This window comes from Barbus barbus (genome assembly GCF_936440315.1).
Source record: "Barbus barbus genome assembly, chromosome: 19".
In the NCBI taxonomy this organism is placed as follows: Eukaryota; Metazoa; Chordata; class Actinopteri; order Cypriniformes; family Cyprinidae; genus Barbus; species Barbus barbus.
In genome coordinates this window covers 16,905,214-16,923,234 of record NC_136747.1, presented here as the reverse complement: position 1 = coordinate 16,923,234, position 18,021 = coordinate 16,905,214, and the positions used below count along the sequence as shown (strand labels likewise).

At 36.3% G+C, this 18,021-nt stretch overlaps 1 protein-coding gene across 1 annotated transcript in view; it reads right to left on the bottom strand.

The window, feature by feature from the left end:
• Positions 1 to 558: 558 nt before the first annotated feature.
• Positions 559 to 18,021, bottom strand: part of LOC306885699 (uncharacterized protein) — a 31,970-nt gene continuing 14,507 nt past the window's right edge. Inside the window, exons 2-5 of the mRNA XM_079442411.1 lie at positions 9,955 to 10,048; positions 7,689 to 8,407; positions 6,241 to 6,472; positions 559 to 4,255 (exon numbers count right to left, since the gene is read on the bottom strand). Coding sequence (XP_079298537.1) covers positions 4,089 to 4,255; positions 6,241 to 6,472; positions 7,689 to 8,407; positions 9,955 to 10,048 — 1,212 coding nt within the window. The 3' untranslated portion in view covers positions 559 to 4,088. The remainder of the gene's footprint in view (positions 4,256 to 6,240; positions 6,473 to 7,688; positions 8,408 to 9,954; positions 10,049 to 18,021) is intronic.

The following is an 18,021-nucleotide window of genomic DNA, read 5'->3' as shown; positions in this document are numbered from 1 at the left end:
AGGTCTGCAGCTATGGGTATATTCCTGTTATTTTAGTATTTGAGGTTGGCTGCTATTCTAGTTTTTATAACATTTTTCGTTTCCATGTTAATTCTAAATATTTTCAAATGTCTATGTAGTTTTGTTAATTGTTATTTTAGTTTGTGTAGCTACATTTAGTTCAAGTTAATCTAAATACAGATGAGAAATCTTGCCTTGTTAACTAATTAGCTAGTTTTAATTAATAACCATGTTCCAAATTCAGCGAGTGGTATTCAGTTATCCTCTCAAAAGAGTTTATTTTACTTTTTTATACATTTTACCTTTTTGAAAAACTCCTGGTAGCCTGATCAATTAATGATAGATTATGTTAAAATTGTGGCTGATGTTGCTTCTAGTGCATACATGACAGCTAATTAACTTCAGTCAAGCACGTTGCATTGTAGGATGCAGAATTCTAAGTACTTAGTATACAGTACATACTACAAATACAGTATAGTAAGAATAGTATAGTACTATGTTATTCCATCATAGCCAGCTTCAGGATTTTAACCAATTAAATCACAGCAGCTACAGAGATAACCAGGTAATCAGGTTTTATTTAGAATAGAGTGGCATATTAGTGACAGAACTTTGCCTCTTTATACACAAATCAACCAATGAGAAAAAAAAGGAAAACAAAAAAAAAAGTTATTTAAAAAAATGTGCATGTATAAAACCACGCTGGGCGACCATCAGACCAGGACCATGCTGGTCTGTGATTGGCACACAGACACAGGAAGGCCCGCTCATATTTGGCTATGAATAGAAAGAGTGACAGGTTACAGGTAGAAATGAGTAGAAAAGACCGCAATGCTAACTCAAAGTTCCACTGACGTCCATAACGTTTAACACACAGTGACCTCCAGATGTTCCAGAATGGACAGGTGAATGTTTGTTGTTGGGAGGTGGGGGCTTCACAAGGACATGTGAATGTGTTGCTCACAAGATTAGATTGTAGGAGTGGTGGGGTGAAAACTGTGAATGATCAAAATATTAAACCTGCAGCACCAACAGCTTGTTTTGTACAAAAAAATGTTAAACAATCATCACGTCTTAATACCTGAATTTCACATACTAATTGTAGGCTTGCAACTATATGTTTAGCATGTAAGCAATTGATTAACATTATTCAAGTCAAACTTCCAATTAGACACTAATGATTGCTGAGGTTTTGTGAGCATTGATTGTTAAAGCCAGTCTCTTAGACACAACTGAAGACAAATCCTGAAGTAATAGATACGTTTTTGTGTTTCACTTTTTAATTGCCATTTATGTTTTTTAACAAAATAAACAGAAACATAAGCATTATAATTATTTTTTTGCAGTATATTTATAACTTTCTCTGTGTTTAGTTGTTGTAGATCAGTTGCAAATTAATTTCTATCTTTGTTTGGTCTATATGGTCTCAAGGTTAAAATACTTCATGTTTCTCATTGTTTCACGTAAAAAGTGACATAATTATGCAAACATTTACAAGTCTTTATTTTACATGTGAACATATAGTGGTGTAATGGCATTGCTGCTATTCTTTAGACAGCATTCAGTAGACTGAATATTACAGAACAGACAACCAAGTAGATAATGTGAATATTGGTAAAGGAACCCCCAAATATCGGTCAAACCGATTATCGGTCTGTAATTTTTATTCAGTGTCCAGGAGACTGGCCCTTATTATAGTAATTTACTTAAAGGTGTGCTGTGATGGGTCAGAAATCACTCTAGGTTTTATTTACAAGGCTGTGGCCGTGATGCTATGTAACATGTTTTGTGTGTTTGTGCAACTGTCAGTGTCACATAGCAATTTAAGTGCAGGGGGAGGAGAATATGTCCCCACAATGGAAGAACTATTGGGGAGTGAAACACACTTGCAGATGCATTAAAAAGCCAATATTCACACATACATACTCACGCACACTGTCAGGACATGATCATACAGAGTACAATATTCAAGCTACAGGTACTGTTGCACAGATGTGACATTACAATCGTAGACTGAAGTACAACCACCCCATATGGGTCTCAAGATTCCCCCCACCTGCCTAAAATACTCCATTGAGAACAGTGTGGCGTCTTGAATGTGCTCTAGTACACACACTCAGTCAGATATGCTTGTGTAAAAAATCGTCCCCATGCATTCTAGACACATGATTTGTGATATAACAGGAAGTGTTATTTGATGTCATGTTTCAGTGTTATGGCAGCTTTACCCTCAGCGATATGTTTATAAACGGGGATGGGTATAATTCTCCATTACTGTGGATATAAAAAGGAAATTTCGGGGACGGAGTGCTGATACTGCACACAAACCGTCCCAGATTGGATATAGTACATTTACATGATCAGATATTTAAAATATGTGATAAGACAAGTTGTCATCATTTCAGCGTTTTGTTAACATCTTGTGCTACAGCTGCGAGTAACACTGACATCACACCACATGACATGTCACATACATTCTGAGCATGTCAACCACAGAGACTGTTGTTGATAGCTTGTTATTGCTAATTCATGCATTTCTAGTCATTTTGTTTTTATGAATTAAATGTATCCTGACAAACATCCAATAAAAAACACAATAACAGAGGAAAAAGTGACAGCAATTTTGACTATCACTGCAATCGCTCTACTTAAAGGCTTTCAGCTCAGATATCTTTGTTAGACGAGCTATTTTTCTCCCAAACCATTAGGTTTATGTTCACCAACCCCCTAATCGCACAAGTTCCTCATCAACACGTTCCTACAACATCCGTCTTGAGCATGACCTTCCATCAGGTTTGTTTGTGTGGCATGTATGCGAGTTTGTGAGTGAATGTGGCGGTGAGAGAGACTAACCTTGTGCTTTCAAAACAAAAACCAGACGCTTGACTAATGACTGGTGAAACACTAATAAACCTGAGCAAAGGTTTCAGCATTTCTCCATGTTAAACTGACAAAAAAACTGGAAAATGCTAGCATATGTGTCTGTGTGTGTTTCATTTTTTATTACAATAGCATGGTTAAAAGCTTGACAAAAATAAAGAGTCGAGTTGATATTTACACCGATAAAACCTTACTGCACAGCTAAATAGATAATATCCTTCACTACAAATATTATGATCACCATTTTCCTTCCATTTAGAGCTGCTGATATATTATTGATTATTACTAATGATTACTAAAGTCTTTATACAGAGCAGAGAAGAGGCTATTCCTCTGATTCTATGCATGCGCTCCCTCACAGCAAACCTTCAGTGTTTTTAATGTGCTGTGTACGTGTTTCGGGCTCCCTGCTCCAAAACGGACGGTACCGTCGTGCTGACACACGCTCTCACCAGCAGAGGGAGTCGGGCCGAGTGTGTGCACCTGTGTGTGTGTGAGAGTCTAGGCTGGGGTCACAAGGGCACCTTAGACATACAATCGCACACATATGCACAAGTACACACACACATGCTCGCTCTGCTCGAGCTCTGTTTCTAGCACCAGGGAAATGGAAGGCACCACACAAAGTTGGATCTATGACCTTGGTGACAGAAGAGCATTTCGAGTACAGACTCCAAATTCCTCCTCTATGTCTGCCATGCAACTCTTATTTCTGCTTCTTTTTCTTCCTCTCGCTTGACTTTCACAATCCCTCCATGACCCCAACTGTGTTCTTTTCCTCTCCCTCGTTCTTCATGCTGTTTTTTTTTTTTTTGCTCCCATAATATTGTGCAGGAAACACATTTGAACCGCAGTGTCTTTACAAAAAAAGATTCAGGTCATAATTTCATAGAACAACGATCCTAAATATATCAATAATAACATGTTCTTAAAAAAGTTTTTTTCTTCTCTGTGTACGTGTAGATTTACGTCCCACCCTCTCTGGTCCAGCCCCCACCCTAAGCCCCACCCACAACCAATTCAATTTTTTCTACATTGATCTTTTTCAGGTTTTTTTTGGAAAAGAAAGTTCAGAGTCTGTGGAATGAGAGGCACTCTCATGGGGAAACAAGGGAAGAAAGGGATCAAAGGAAAAAGGGTGAGATGAAAAGAAGGAAGGTGGGGTCAGATAGAGACGGGGCAAGGTTGGAGAGATAAACGTATGGATGTTAGGCGTAGAATTCTTCCTGCTTGTCCGGTTTCTGGTAGGTGACGGTGGCTTGTTTAGGCTCCTCCAATGTGTAGCTGCCTTCATCTTTCTTTTTCATCCGGTAAACGAGTAACATTACGAGGAATGCTGCAAAGAGTGCTCCGACTACACCTCCAACAATCACCGCTGGAGAAAGAACAAGAGACATTGATTACTTACAGCATTTCAAATTCAAATCATTATGAACAACAATTATGTTCTCTCCCACCATCCATAAATGTGCAAATGTCTCTGGGTCAATGACAACAAAAAGAGTGTTCCAAGATAAAAAAAAATAAATAATTTTTTTTTTTTTAAATTAAGTAATATCTTTTCATATGGTTTTGGGGGGGGGAATAAATAAATGGCTATTTATAATATTTTAACAAAAATTATTTACTGTTTATTGTTCCTACGAAATAATAACAGATTACATTTCATAATTTATAAAAATATTTTTATAAATTAATACAAGTTTATCTCAGAAATGTAAATATTTATTTTAAAATTTAATAAAAAAAAATTAAAAACATGTTAAGGATTTCAGGCATTGTATGTATAAATTGAATTTTTAATATATTTTAAACAAATCAATAGGACAATAAATATAAAATTTAATAAATTGTTATGACCCCCTTCTCATTATGCTGAAAATCAGTCAGAATTTAGGGGATGCAATGCCAGCAATAAGCACAACTACAAATAGGCTCTTCTGAAGGAGACAGCTGACATCAGTTTCATTGATGTTTTTGAACCAAACACACTGCATGATAAAAACCAAACCAATGAAAAGACAGAGAAATAAAGACACAGACAAACAAACATAAAACACATTTAATCAAGGCAGGGAGAGTTTGGAGTCTCTCTAAACTAAAGCTTAACTGCGGAAATTGGAAATGCAAAAAACGAGCTAAAATTCAACTAATTTCACGCTATAGCCTGCGACTCCTACATCTTTACCTATGACCAGGAAGTCTGCAAATACAAAGGCAAACAGTCCTCCAATCAGAATGGCTGAGGAGAGAGAGACAGCATATCAGATGACAGAGAGAAACGAGAGGGGAGATGGAGACAGAGAGGCAGCAAAACAAACAAAGAAGGTGAACAAGGAAAAAAGACAGAGTAGAAGACCGTGTTCTCCTCAGAGAGCTAAAATAAAGTCCACTGGAGGCCCTTGCTTGAGATCATAAGAGCAAGCTGTTGTTAAAGGGATAGGACAGCAAAAATATAAATCATTTTTGGGTGAACTGTTCTTTAAACAACTGTTACTCCAAACATAATACTCCTACTAATAATATCGCTAACAACTAATGAATAGCTTTTGTGAAATGCTATTTCATGCTTGAACCCTGAACACAATATTTACATAACTGTTCAAACATTTGGGGTCAAATTGTGGAAAAAGATGTTTTTCTTTTCTCAAAGAAATTAATACTTTTATTCAGCAAGGATGCATTGAATTGTTAAAAGTGACAGTAAAGGCATTTATAATGTTACAAAATATTTATATTTTAAATAAATGATGACCTTTTGAACTTTCTTTTCATCACAGAATCCTGGAAAATGTATCAAGGTTTCAACAAAAATAGTAAGCAACACAACTGTTTTCATTGAGAATTCAATGATAAAACATTGATAATAATAATAAAGCTATAATAAAGAATGTTTTCTGAAGGATCATGTGACACTGGAGTAATAGCTGCTGAAAATTCAGCTTTGCCATCACAGGAATAAATGACATTTTAAAATATATTAAATTAAAATGGTTATTTTAAATTATAATAATATTTCACAACTTGTATTTTTACTATATACTTTACTGTTTACTTATAGTGCACATAAGAGACTTCTTTCAAATATATATATATATATATATATATATATATATATATATATATATATATATACACACACACACACGCATACATATAACAGGATTTTCATTTCAGTGTGGTCTATTAATCTTATGAGTAACAGGGAGACAGACAAGGGGACAAACATGTACAAAAATAAAAAATGAAAGATATATACAAGACAAATAGACAGACAGGTTCAAAGACAGAAGCCAAAAGAAAATGGAGAGACTGAACTGGGTTGTGGGAGTAGGTTTGAATGTGTCAGGCATCCCTCACCTATCAAAACTTCCTTCCTCTCAAGGATGTTCTTCTGTGGAAGTTGAGCGGCTGAGCTTCCAGCATCATCTACTGTGTTACCAGTCAAATCTGGTTCTCCTGCCACGCCAGGCTCCCCTTTGCCTCTCCTGACCTCGTTGCCTTGGCGACCTTCATTCTCGCGGATTTCAAAATCACCACTTGGATCTGGTCCTGCAACTTCATTATTTACAGTTTCATCTGGTGTTTGTGTCTAAATAAAGAATAAAAAAGGAAAAACGACAATCCTTCACAATTGCACAACAGATCATGTATAACTGAAAAGAACATTTCCAGAGAGAAAGAGGAAAACTGATGACCGACTTTTCTGTTGAAGTTCTTGGTTTTAATATATTATAAACTTGGTTTTTGAGAGTAGAATTAGCAAAGATGTCTGATAAATCATCTGATGAAAGTGTGGTTTTGATGCAGTATGCACATACTAAATCAATGGAATTCATTCACAAATGACAGAACAAATAATGCCACTCATTCTTTGTTCTTTTATTGTCAAAAATGTCCAAAAACATTTTGGGGCCACAGCATTTGATCTCAAAGGGAATAAGAGAATACTTAAAGAGCAAATCATTCATGTCAAAAGCAATAATGGGATTAGGGATGCACATTATATATTGGCACCACATCAGTTATTGGCCAATGAGAGATTTTTTTTTTTCTTGTTAAAATGCAGCTATACCTGTCGACAATGGATATTTAACTGCGCATTTCCACTCTTTTAACAGTTAGATTGCCTTTAACCACATGTAATGCTCACTTAAATAATTTATGATAAAAATGATTAAAAAAATTATTTAACCTTTAAAACTCATAATTTAGCAATACTGTAATATTCAGATAATACTTATAAATAAATGTAATCTTTAACAAGTCTCAAAATAAATATCCATTTTTAAATCTGTAAATTTTTAAATGTTCTGCCTAAATTCACTTGAAGCATTTAATTATTACAATTTTTAGTGTTTTATGTTTAATTAAACATTAGATCATTCTTAAATCAATTAAGATTATAATATCTACCATTTATTAAAAATAATTACTTGCTCCGTACTGGTTGGAATTTTCATACTGGTGCATCTCTTGGAATATTATTTATTTGTTAATTTTATTTAGGCATGATTGTCAGCATATCTATATTAATCAGAATTTAATATTGATGCATCCATACATCGAGTATGATTTATTTTAGACAGACAGACAGACAGGCAGACAGACAGATAGATAGATAGACAAACAGACAGACAGTTAGACAGACAGATAGACAGACATACAGATAGATATTTTTAATATCTTCCACTATTTTTATTAAAAATAACTACTGACTTATCTGAATTGGCCAGAGTTTTCATATCGGTGCATCCTTGCATGCAATATTATTAATTTTTTATTTCTGTTTACGAGGACTGTCTAACCTGTGTTGTGGTCATCACTGAACGAGTGCTGCTCTCAGTTGGGGCGGCTCTACTGGGGGTAGTGTGTGGTTTCCGGGGTCGTACAGGGGCGGTGCTCGGAGTGGTCAGGGCAGGACGTGGTCTGGTTGGCTTAGCAGTGGTGGACGCAACGGTGGTTGGGATGACCTCAGTGGTTGTGATGTCCTTTGTTGTTGTCTCCAGTGTGCTGGATGCCTCTAACATGATGGTTTCTGTAGTAATGTATAGATCCTCCTCTTCTTCTGTGGTGGCAAGGTCCTCCGGGTCACTGATGGCCACTATAGTCTCAACCAGAGCGGTGGATGAGTCCACGAACACTAGAGGAACATCAGTCAGCCGGGAGGCAACCGTAGCTTTCGACCTCTCTGGTTCCTCCTCTCCGTCTTGCACTTTATCAGCATTCAACCTTGTTACGATCTCAGATTCCAGTTCTCTTTCCTGTTCCTTCACCCGTCTCATTTCATCCTCCTTCTCAAGCTCCTCCCACTTTTTCTCAATCTCCATTTCCAATTTGCTGTCTCTGTCTACATCTTGTCCCAAGCCGCTCTCGCGTTCCACCTCAGGTGGAGGTGGGCTACTTGGCTCGGCGGCGGGGGAGGCTGAGGGGGCAGGGCCAGTGGCCTGTGTGGTAGAAAGCGGGAGGGGCTCTTTTGTAGTGACTGCCACACCTGCTACAGTTGGACTAACGTCCATATCTGGAACTGGAGGCGTAGAAAACAGCAATGAAAACACGGTGAGACAGGGTGAAGGAGATCAATACTCAGCCATTTTAGACCGTGTTAATGTGTCATATGATACCTTCAAAGCAACCTTTAGATTGGTCAGCCCAGGAATGTGAACATCCCCATAGCAACACATGAATAAAATATCAATAACCTTGGTAAGAAATACACATGCACACACACTAGAAACAAAGAACAAAGCAAGCGCAACTGCAACACAAACTCTGCTCATAAAGCGCACACACATAGACGGTGGTTCTTTACCTACAGGCATTCTTATGTCCCAAGGGTTGATTATTATTAAAACTAACTGATTTCAACAGATAACAGATTTTTCTTCTTTTTATTAAATGAAGGCCACATTAATATGGTCTTAGAAATGTCACCTTTATTGCTGTTTTATGTTTCAAATGCTTTAGGAATAGATTTGATTGTTTATCCTTGACCTTGATGCTTAAAAATTATGAAAGGCCATCATAAAAATAAATATATTTTAAAAACTATGATAATCTAAACAGACTAAAATAATAAGAAACTACTTCAAAGCTTAGCGAAGATGTTTCATTTATATAATCTAATTTTTACACATACAGTATTATTATTAAGTTATAAGTTGTGATGCCGTTTTTACCATGTGATTTTAGTGTAAAAGAAAGAAATGTAAATCTTACCCTTTTTACATGTTATTTTACATGATCTATATTGATGATTTTTCACTCAATTGCAAAAACTACGCAAAAAGACCCAAATATTTTTAAAAATTTGAAATTTAAGATCTATAAAATGGTAGCTATGAAAAGGATCTGTTTATCCCATTTTAGTCCATTTAAAATGACATGTCCCCCTCAGATTTGTATTAAACACAATACATCACTTGAGACATGATGGAAATGACATTGTGGTGGAAATTCAACAAAATGAATTTCAACAAAATCACAGTCTCTTGTGAGATATTTATGTCCCCTGTTCAATAACGTTAGCGTTCAAATTAAATAATTTCTGAAAAGTGTATTTGAAGAGAGTTTGTTTTCTAAACGACCACAGGGCCAAAAGTGCTCTAAAGAAACACCTAAGCACTAGCGGATATTGGCCGTCCACACCCAGATTCCTGCTGATTAAGTGATCTTATTTACAATAATCTGATTACTGAGGATCAGATGATCACTCACAAAGACACACACACACATGCAAATATATTAAGAAGTGCTCTTTATTTACAAGAAAAGAAGGGCAGTTTTTACTGTCAGTCTGTGGGCATCAGTTAGCAGAGGCTAAAATAAATGTATGAAGTTGTGGGAGGAATGTGAGACAGAGGGGCTGAGAGAGAGAGCAAAGTGAGAGAGAAAGAGATGAAGAGGGGGATAAGGCGTTGAGTTGTGAGAATTATACCAGCTGGTGAGGGGATTGGAAGCCCGGGCTGGACTTTTAAACAAGGCAGCTGTGACCTCGTAATGAGTGATTCACACTCACACGTCACAAACATGCTAAAGTGACACATACACAAACACATCACATATCAAACTCACAGCCAGAGCCGGATCCAGAGAATAAGTCCTCATCGTCGTAAAATCCATCTCCAGAACTCTCAGCATCGCTTGGTCGAGATATGTGACGCTGTGCCTTTAAACACAGAGAAAAAGAAGTCAGAAACATTTGTGCAAATGTGTGTTCATGTGTAAGTGTGAAGAGGTCTAACGTGGGGAGCCGTTTCATCGAGAGGCCTGTTGCTAGGGGCAACACTTGCCTTTAACCCAATTTCTTAAATAGGGATGAAAATTCAGCAGAAAAAGAACTCGACTGTCCTCAGTCCCAACGTGTCACATAAACGGGAAAACTGTGGCCATCAAATACACAAAAACCCTAATAAAACAAATTTGAAACAAATTAGCAGTTCCCATCAAACATAAAAGTTTAGAGGCTGTTTCTGGCAACAAATAGTCAGCAGCCAACATGTTCAGGGTGACGCTTTCAAAAACAACATTATGTAACACCTAACCATTGGTGTAAAAAGCACTTCTAACCCCCTCTTCTGAATCAGTCTTTACTCTTGTGGTCGCTTTCCGTCCCCCTCTCTCATGATTGGTTGGTCTCCATCCCAGTAACACCCCATAAATACTCAGACCCATAAACCGATCCCATGCCCTCCCAGTAATCCCCCTTAAACACACACACACAGGCCCCAAAATGCTGTCAGTCATCAGCATGCACTTAAGCTTAAGAACATCATCCACAAACAGACACACTATTATAACTGTGCCCAGTTCTGTATCTGGTCTAATTACATATTATGCACATAATGTAGCCTATATTTATGTGCCTTCATGTTTTGCACTGTAAGCATGTGTGAGTCACTAATATATCTAAATATATGCTATGAAATGGTTTAAGAAATTAAAAAAAAAAAGATTCCCATACTGTTTTTTTACAGCTCTTTACTATACTTAATCATTTTGATTTATTTGCACATGTATAACAATACACTGCGATTTAAATGGATACATACAAATAATTACATATAAGTTATTTATAACATTAATCACTAAGATTTTCTTTAATATTTTTGAAAGAAGTCACTTATGCTCAGCAAAGCTGCAATACTTTGATCAAAAAATTATTTTTGATAAAATAAAAAATTTAAAATGATTAAAATACTGTAAAAATTATTTTCAGACACCATTACTCCAGTCTTCAGTATCACAAGATCCTTCAGAAATCATTCTAATTTGTTGATTTGGTGCTCAAGAAATATTTCTTATTATCAATATTGTGCTGCTTAATATTTTGTAGAAACTAAGGATTCTTTGACGAAAAGAAAGTAAAAAAACAACATTTATTTGAAATCTTAATCTTTTGTAAGATTCTAAATGTCTTTACTGTCACTTTTGACCAGAATAAAAGTATTACTTTAACAAAAAACTGTTTTTATTAAAATATGTAAATAAATTAACAAACATATATTTCCATTACAATTTTGAGACAAACAAACAGTTTGAAACGCATCAAGTTTATACCAGAAACGTATCTCTGTTTTAATGCTCTCGTATTCAAAAAGTTGTGAGACAAGGAAGGACCTTTAGGGCATTATAATAGCCTGATAAAAGCACATTTAAATCACCACAATATTTATTTTGCATAATGTTATATTACTGGCAAAATCTTTGCAACTATTGTGACTGTATCACAGTATCAGCCTCTCTATTACCAAACACATACTAGCAATCTGAAGCAATTCCAGTTACTATTTTAGCCATTTTATCAACTAAACCAGCTCTAAATTGTGCTATGGATTTGTGCTGATCTTTTTTTAAGCACAAAGTATATGTGAACACCAGGGAATCAGATTCTACTGTGCCTCAATCTGAACTGCTAATAACCACAGGCCATTCAGTAAATGCAATCAGGTCTAATGCGATTTCCTCTCCAACCTGTGCAACGCTCAGAAATACATGCTGCAGATGCACCGGATCTCCTTTCCAAATCACATATGTCTCTGCAAAACCTGGTGCTCAAGAAGCAAGACTAAGCCAGTATGAATATTTGGATAGATTGTGTGTTTGTGGATGTCTGTGTATCCTCCCCTGTAATTGTGGGGTTGGTTTGTGGTGTAATTTGGTCTACGATATGATTAAGGGGTAGAATTGGCTCGCACTGCAAGGGTTCTTTCACAAACGGTTTGTATGTGTGGGGGTGTGTGTGTGCGTAGATGGAGAGGGGGTGTGGGTAAAAGCTTTTTAGAGTCAAATGTAAATATAACATCCATACGTCTGGCGGCACATAATGAGGAAAAGTACACTGCACGATTATGAATGATCAGTTCTCTTTGATATTGTAATTATGATTTTTAATTTTGATTAATAGAATTTGCATTATAATGCTTATTTTGTGTGAGGCAATGGGTACGTGTCGATCAAAATTCTCTTAGCAGCATAAAAATTGTGAAATGTAAAATTTAAATGTTTTTTCCAAAATATTACTTTGAATATATTTATAATGGAATGCAGTTGTTGAAATTTAAGTAACCGTATATATCTATATAATATATTATATATATTATATATATATATATATATATATATATATATATATTTAGTCCTCTTTTTCTCTGCCAAATTTGATGTTCTTTACTGGCTTCTTTCCAGAGGAGCAGCTACGAGGATGACTTGAGATGGAGAGAGTGTGTGAAAGAGAGAGAGCGAGAGAGAGAGAGAGAATCACTGTGTAAGTAAAGTTAAGAGGTGAGTTGGTCACTAGGTGATGACCTCATTACCACAGAGTTAGACACACACAAATATCTGAATGCACATCTACATATGCCAATTAAACGCAAATACGAAAAAAGAAATACATTACAGCACCACCACCTAATATAAACATCTGACCCTCAAGTTTAAACTTTGTCTCTTGAAATGCATGTTATATACGTGTATGAAGTGGACAGCTGTTTCTGTGGGACAATCCTTAATCCAACCAGCAAGTGATCCCATAATCCCATGGGATTAGGACCATGTCGGATGCCCATATGGGTAAGACGCCGTGTGTGTCAGCATAAGAGCTCCTCCAAAGCACACAAGTATTAAGCATTTATGATGATACGGTGACAAAACCTATCCCTGGTTTAACTAACGAAGCCAAGCACATAACCAAATAATTATACATTTTACAAAACTAAAATACTAAATTTGAAATCAGCAATCCTCTTTACTTTATTAATGTGAAATATTTAACAGTAAAAAAGGATATTAAAAGAGAAACAATTGTAGGGCGGAGCTATATTTAATCGATCTGGAACTAACTGGGTTGTTAAAAGTGACAGGTGTTTGGAGGGGAGGGGTTGAAAAAAAGGAAAAATAATTGTAAAAAAGTATAAATCGATTATATAAAATGTACACAAGAACATGAATAACACTTTAAATTGAAGTTAATAACTATTGTTAATTTGAAAATTTGAAAGAGAGACAGAAAGAATAAATTTCAATTCAATTCAACATAAAACAGTGGCTTCTGTGTTAGAAGAGAAATCTGAACTTCGTAATAAACGATTTGCTAGATTGGATGAACAGTTAAGGCAGTTTTGGCTTGGGTTTTCCAAGTGTTATGTGGGGAAAGTGTCTGGAAAGCTTTCTGCTGAGAAGTTGCCATGGAAACACTTTCATGGTATATTATCCAAGTCATGACCGCTCTTCCCACACGACAGCCAGCCTAAAACACCCGGAATCACTGCTGTCTGGGATAACAGGGTAAAACAGGGTTAACTCACGACAGCATGTGCGTAACATGACCGCTGTCACATGGACTTGTAATAAACTCAAAAGTGCAGATCAAGTGATTCGAGTATACAGTGTTTGTGAAGTTTAAAGGATGGTATTGTGCATGTATTTGTGTGTCCGTGTGTGTCTGGGTGAATGAACTCTTTCTCCTCGCAGGCAGATGGGGCTTCCTGTGGATCATAACTTCTCTTGTGTTTCTAAGAAACTTTTCAAAGGAGCTAAAAAATGCAGCCAGGGGCTAGGGAATGGCTTGCCTTTGTGAGTATGTGGGTGTGCATGTAAGGGCGAGTGTGTGTGGCCAGTCTTTGTGATTATGAACAGTCCTCCCCCTTTCCCAGAATCCCCTGCTGTTCTCAGTGTGTGTGTGTTTGAACTTCTGTATGTGCCCGGAGATCCTCATTTCCAATATCTTTGGGGACAATCTCAATTTTGCTGCACAAATAAAAAGGAGGAGAAGGTACATAGAACCGAGGGAATAAGAGCGACGGCAGGTTTTCTAGAATAGCAGTCACTGAAAGTGCAATAGGAGCAATTCTGGACTATTATGGAGAGTTGTTGCTCAGTAACAGCATACCTGACTGGAGTACAAAAGTGGATGAGAAACATTGTGGAAATTTGGTCCACTGTCAAGTATTTAATAGCGTCTACTGCCAATACAGAATCACACTTACCAATGAAGAATTGCGCATTTTATGTAATGAGATTTAGGACACAATATTATAGGCTATCATTTATTTTTATTTTTTTTTACATAAAGTTAAACTATGTCCTGCTACAATCAGTTAATGGCTCAACATGTCTTTAAAAGGTCAGTCAAATGAACCGATGGAGTTTTGTTCTTAAAAGTAAACATTCAAAAACACAAGCAAGCAATGGAAACGGTCACGTGGATACCTATACTCTCAGAAAAAAAGGGTACAAAACTGTCACTGGGGCGGTACTCTTAGGTACAAGAGCTAAAAGGTGCATATTAAAAAGTACACTGTACCTTATTTACCCCTAAATGGTACATAGGCCTATTAGTACTTTAAAAGTGGGTATACCTTTAGAAGTGACCGCTTTGTATCTTTTATATCTGAGAGAGAATCACTGCATTGTATTCCATGTGTGTACAGGTGTGTACAGGGATGGTAGGCATTCCTCGTCCTCCATCTATGAATTTATAGATCAAGTGAAGCAGATGGATCTACTATTCAAAACTTTGGGATCTGAAACTTTTTTGGGGGGGGGGGGGATAATTTTATTCAGCAAGAATGCATTATATTAGGGGTGTGCGCAAATAGTCGAATGTTCGAATATTCGCCCTGTAATTATTATTCGCAAAAAATAAAAACACTATCGGTTTTTGTCAGGTGACGTCACACTCATGAGAATCGACGTGCATTTTGGGTATTGCCGCCATTTGTAAGGTATCAAAGCCTTGCATACTGTTTTTCGCATACTATATAGTAGGGAAGTATGCGATTTCGGACACACCCGAGGTGTTCTGTAGTTGGAGAATTGACATTTTCCCTTGCTTTAAAATGGTACGTTCTTGTTGTGTTAAAGTCTGGAATAGTGAATTACATGATAGAAAAGGTCAAAACTCACCACGAAGAAAGATATTTTAGGTCTCACACTTGAAAAAAAAAAAAAAAAAGAGACTTTAATACAAGAGGCGTCCCCGCATCGGATGGCCTGTGTTGCAGCGGTGATGCGCAAAATCATCATATTTGCTAACATAGCTCCGTTTATGTTCGCTTACCCTCGACATTTTCATAAAGGCAAGTAAGAGATTTTTTTAGATGTGCTTATTTTCTGAAGTAGCCAACGTTATATTCACATGTTATTTAGGGTTATCAATGCTATTAAACAGATAACCAGGGAGCGGGTGAGCAGAAATGTGTCATGTACCATGAAATGTCTTGCAATCGTTTTATGCATAGGTGCAAAGAGTTGTTTTAACTAATGTTACTGAAATTAAATATTGTTTTGGGGGGTTTGTACTTAACTCAAGTGTAACAAACTAAATACTTCACTAAAATACATTTCTAATGTTTCTCATTTTTATTTCTTACAATTTTAAAAAGTACTGACTAGATTTTTGTACATTATCATTTCATATACTTAGGCTAGGTGTGACTAAACAGTAAGTGGGAGCAGCTAAGAAAAAAACACATTGCAGCCAGCTGAGACGATGATCCACCAGCATTATACAGGTATGCCAAACTTGGGAACCTTTATTAAATGGGTTCTCGACTCCTTTGGACATGATGGACAAGGAATGATTGATATATTTCCACAGAGAAACCATTCAGAGTGAAAGTGTGTGTAAAAATGTCTTCTACCTACAAGCACTATTTAGTATTTGGCAGATCATCTAGCACTTCTAAGAATCCATGCAGAAAGGGTCATCAGAAATGTTTGGCAGAAGCATCAAATCATCATCACATTATTATTAATTTATTAAGCTTTCTTTGTAGTACTTACACAGTGTCCACTTAAGAAAACAGTGTGTTGATGATTCATCATGCTTGTCACATCTTCTGTTCTGCATTTTGAAACTGATTTTTAACAGTGTTGCATTAATAATAAAGTATGTATAATGCCATTTTCATAAATGTGTTTTTGAATGTCTTTGATTGTTATTAGTACTTATCAGTACTTGTTATCAGCCAAATAAAGTACAGAAAATTTTGAACAAACAGGGTAAGGTTTAATGGTAAAGACTCACATGATGTAATTACATACAATTGTGCAAATTATGTGTGCAAATCAATGTTAGACAAAAACAGAACATATAAGTGTATAAGTAAATAATATAAGTTTTTATACTGTAAACAAGATAATCATATATCCAGCGAGGTTGGAGGCAGTGATGCCGGCGGCACTCAACGTTTTGCGTCAGGTAGTAAGGATCAGTGTTAATTGTTAATCATCAATGACAAATTATATAAATTACTGTTCCTTAAAAAATTGCTGAGATTATCTCGGTACTTTATCCACTTGGTTTGCATCAGTTTCTCCAGTATGACGATTTAATCAGTCTTTACTGTGCGGCTCTGTACTCTTTCAGTTCACTGCTCAATGCAACGATGCCTTCAAAATGGCGCCTCGGTGAAGTTACACATAATAAACGCATGGGACTGACAAATACCGATTGAAATTTTACTCTGTGTTGCTGTGCTGGTCGTAAATGCAGGGAATCCGTTAGAAATCCTAATCACGCAAACTAAAGCCATGCTCACACTACAGGAGTTTTAAAATCCTAACCGATTATGAAATCTGGCTGCAGCTTTAAACGTCTTTAAATAAAACCATTATTCAAATATGAGCCCAAATATTCAAATACAGCATTTTTTTAAAATGCCCAATCCTGCATTATATTGATTAAAAGTGACAGTAAAGACATTTATAACGTGAGAAAAAATATCTATTTCAAATAAACTTTGCAACCTTGGTGAGCATAAGAAAAAATTCTTACCAACCCCAAAATTTGAATAGTATGCATGCATGCATGTATATACACACACGGCATACAATGATTTTGCAATGTGGAAAGAGAAAAAAAAGAAGTGGATGTCATTCAAATCCAGTTGTTATACCACAAAAGATTATGTTACATGTCATTTAGTGACATACAGTACAGTAATTGCAGGGACTATCCTGCAAGAGTAACTTGAGGTTACAAGTCTTACAGTAATGACAGGGCATCTGTCTGATGCTCCATTTCAGAATCTGTGAGCTTTGGGTTGCCAACCCACATCATTAACCTCTACTCAACCATCATGTGATATGTGCGTCTGTCCATGTGCATTATAAATGAAAGTCACATTTGCTGCAGAATGAGACTCATCTGACCAGATTAAAAACATCAGGTTAAAGCAGGAATGCAATTTCCCGTCACACACTCCTTCCTTTTCCACGCCAAAAGATAAAAGCGGAGTGTGTGGAATGTGTAGTTAAAGGAGTGCAAATATACAGCGAATGCAAACACGAAAGCAGTGGACTGGTTTTCCTCAACGTTATCTCACTCTCCACATACTAAGTGACCCCTGAAACAAAACATTCAAATACCATTTATTGCAACAAAACTTTTGTGAATATGTCGGTAATTAGAAAGCTTCACAAAACAAAAGAGAAAAGACTAATGGCCCGTTCACACCAAGGATGATAACTATAATTATAACGATAAAAACATGGTTTTAAAAATCATTCGCATAGTCCACATCACAAACATAAAGATAATGGCACAGAGGAACGATAATCATTGAAATCACTTTCAGAACATTTGTTTCATCTGAAGAACAATAAAAACATTGACAGCCATCGTGCTTTAAGAATCTT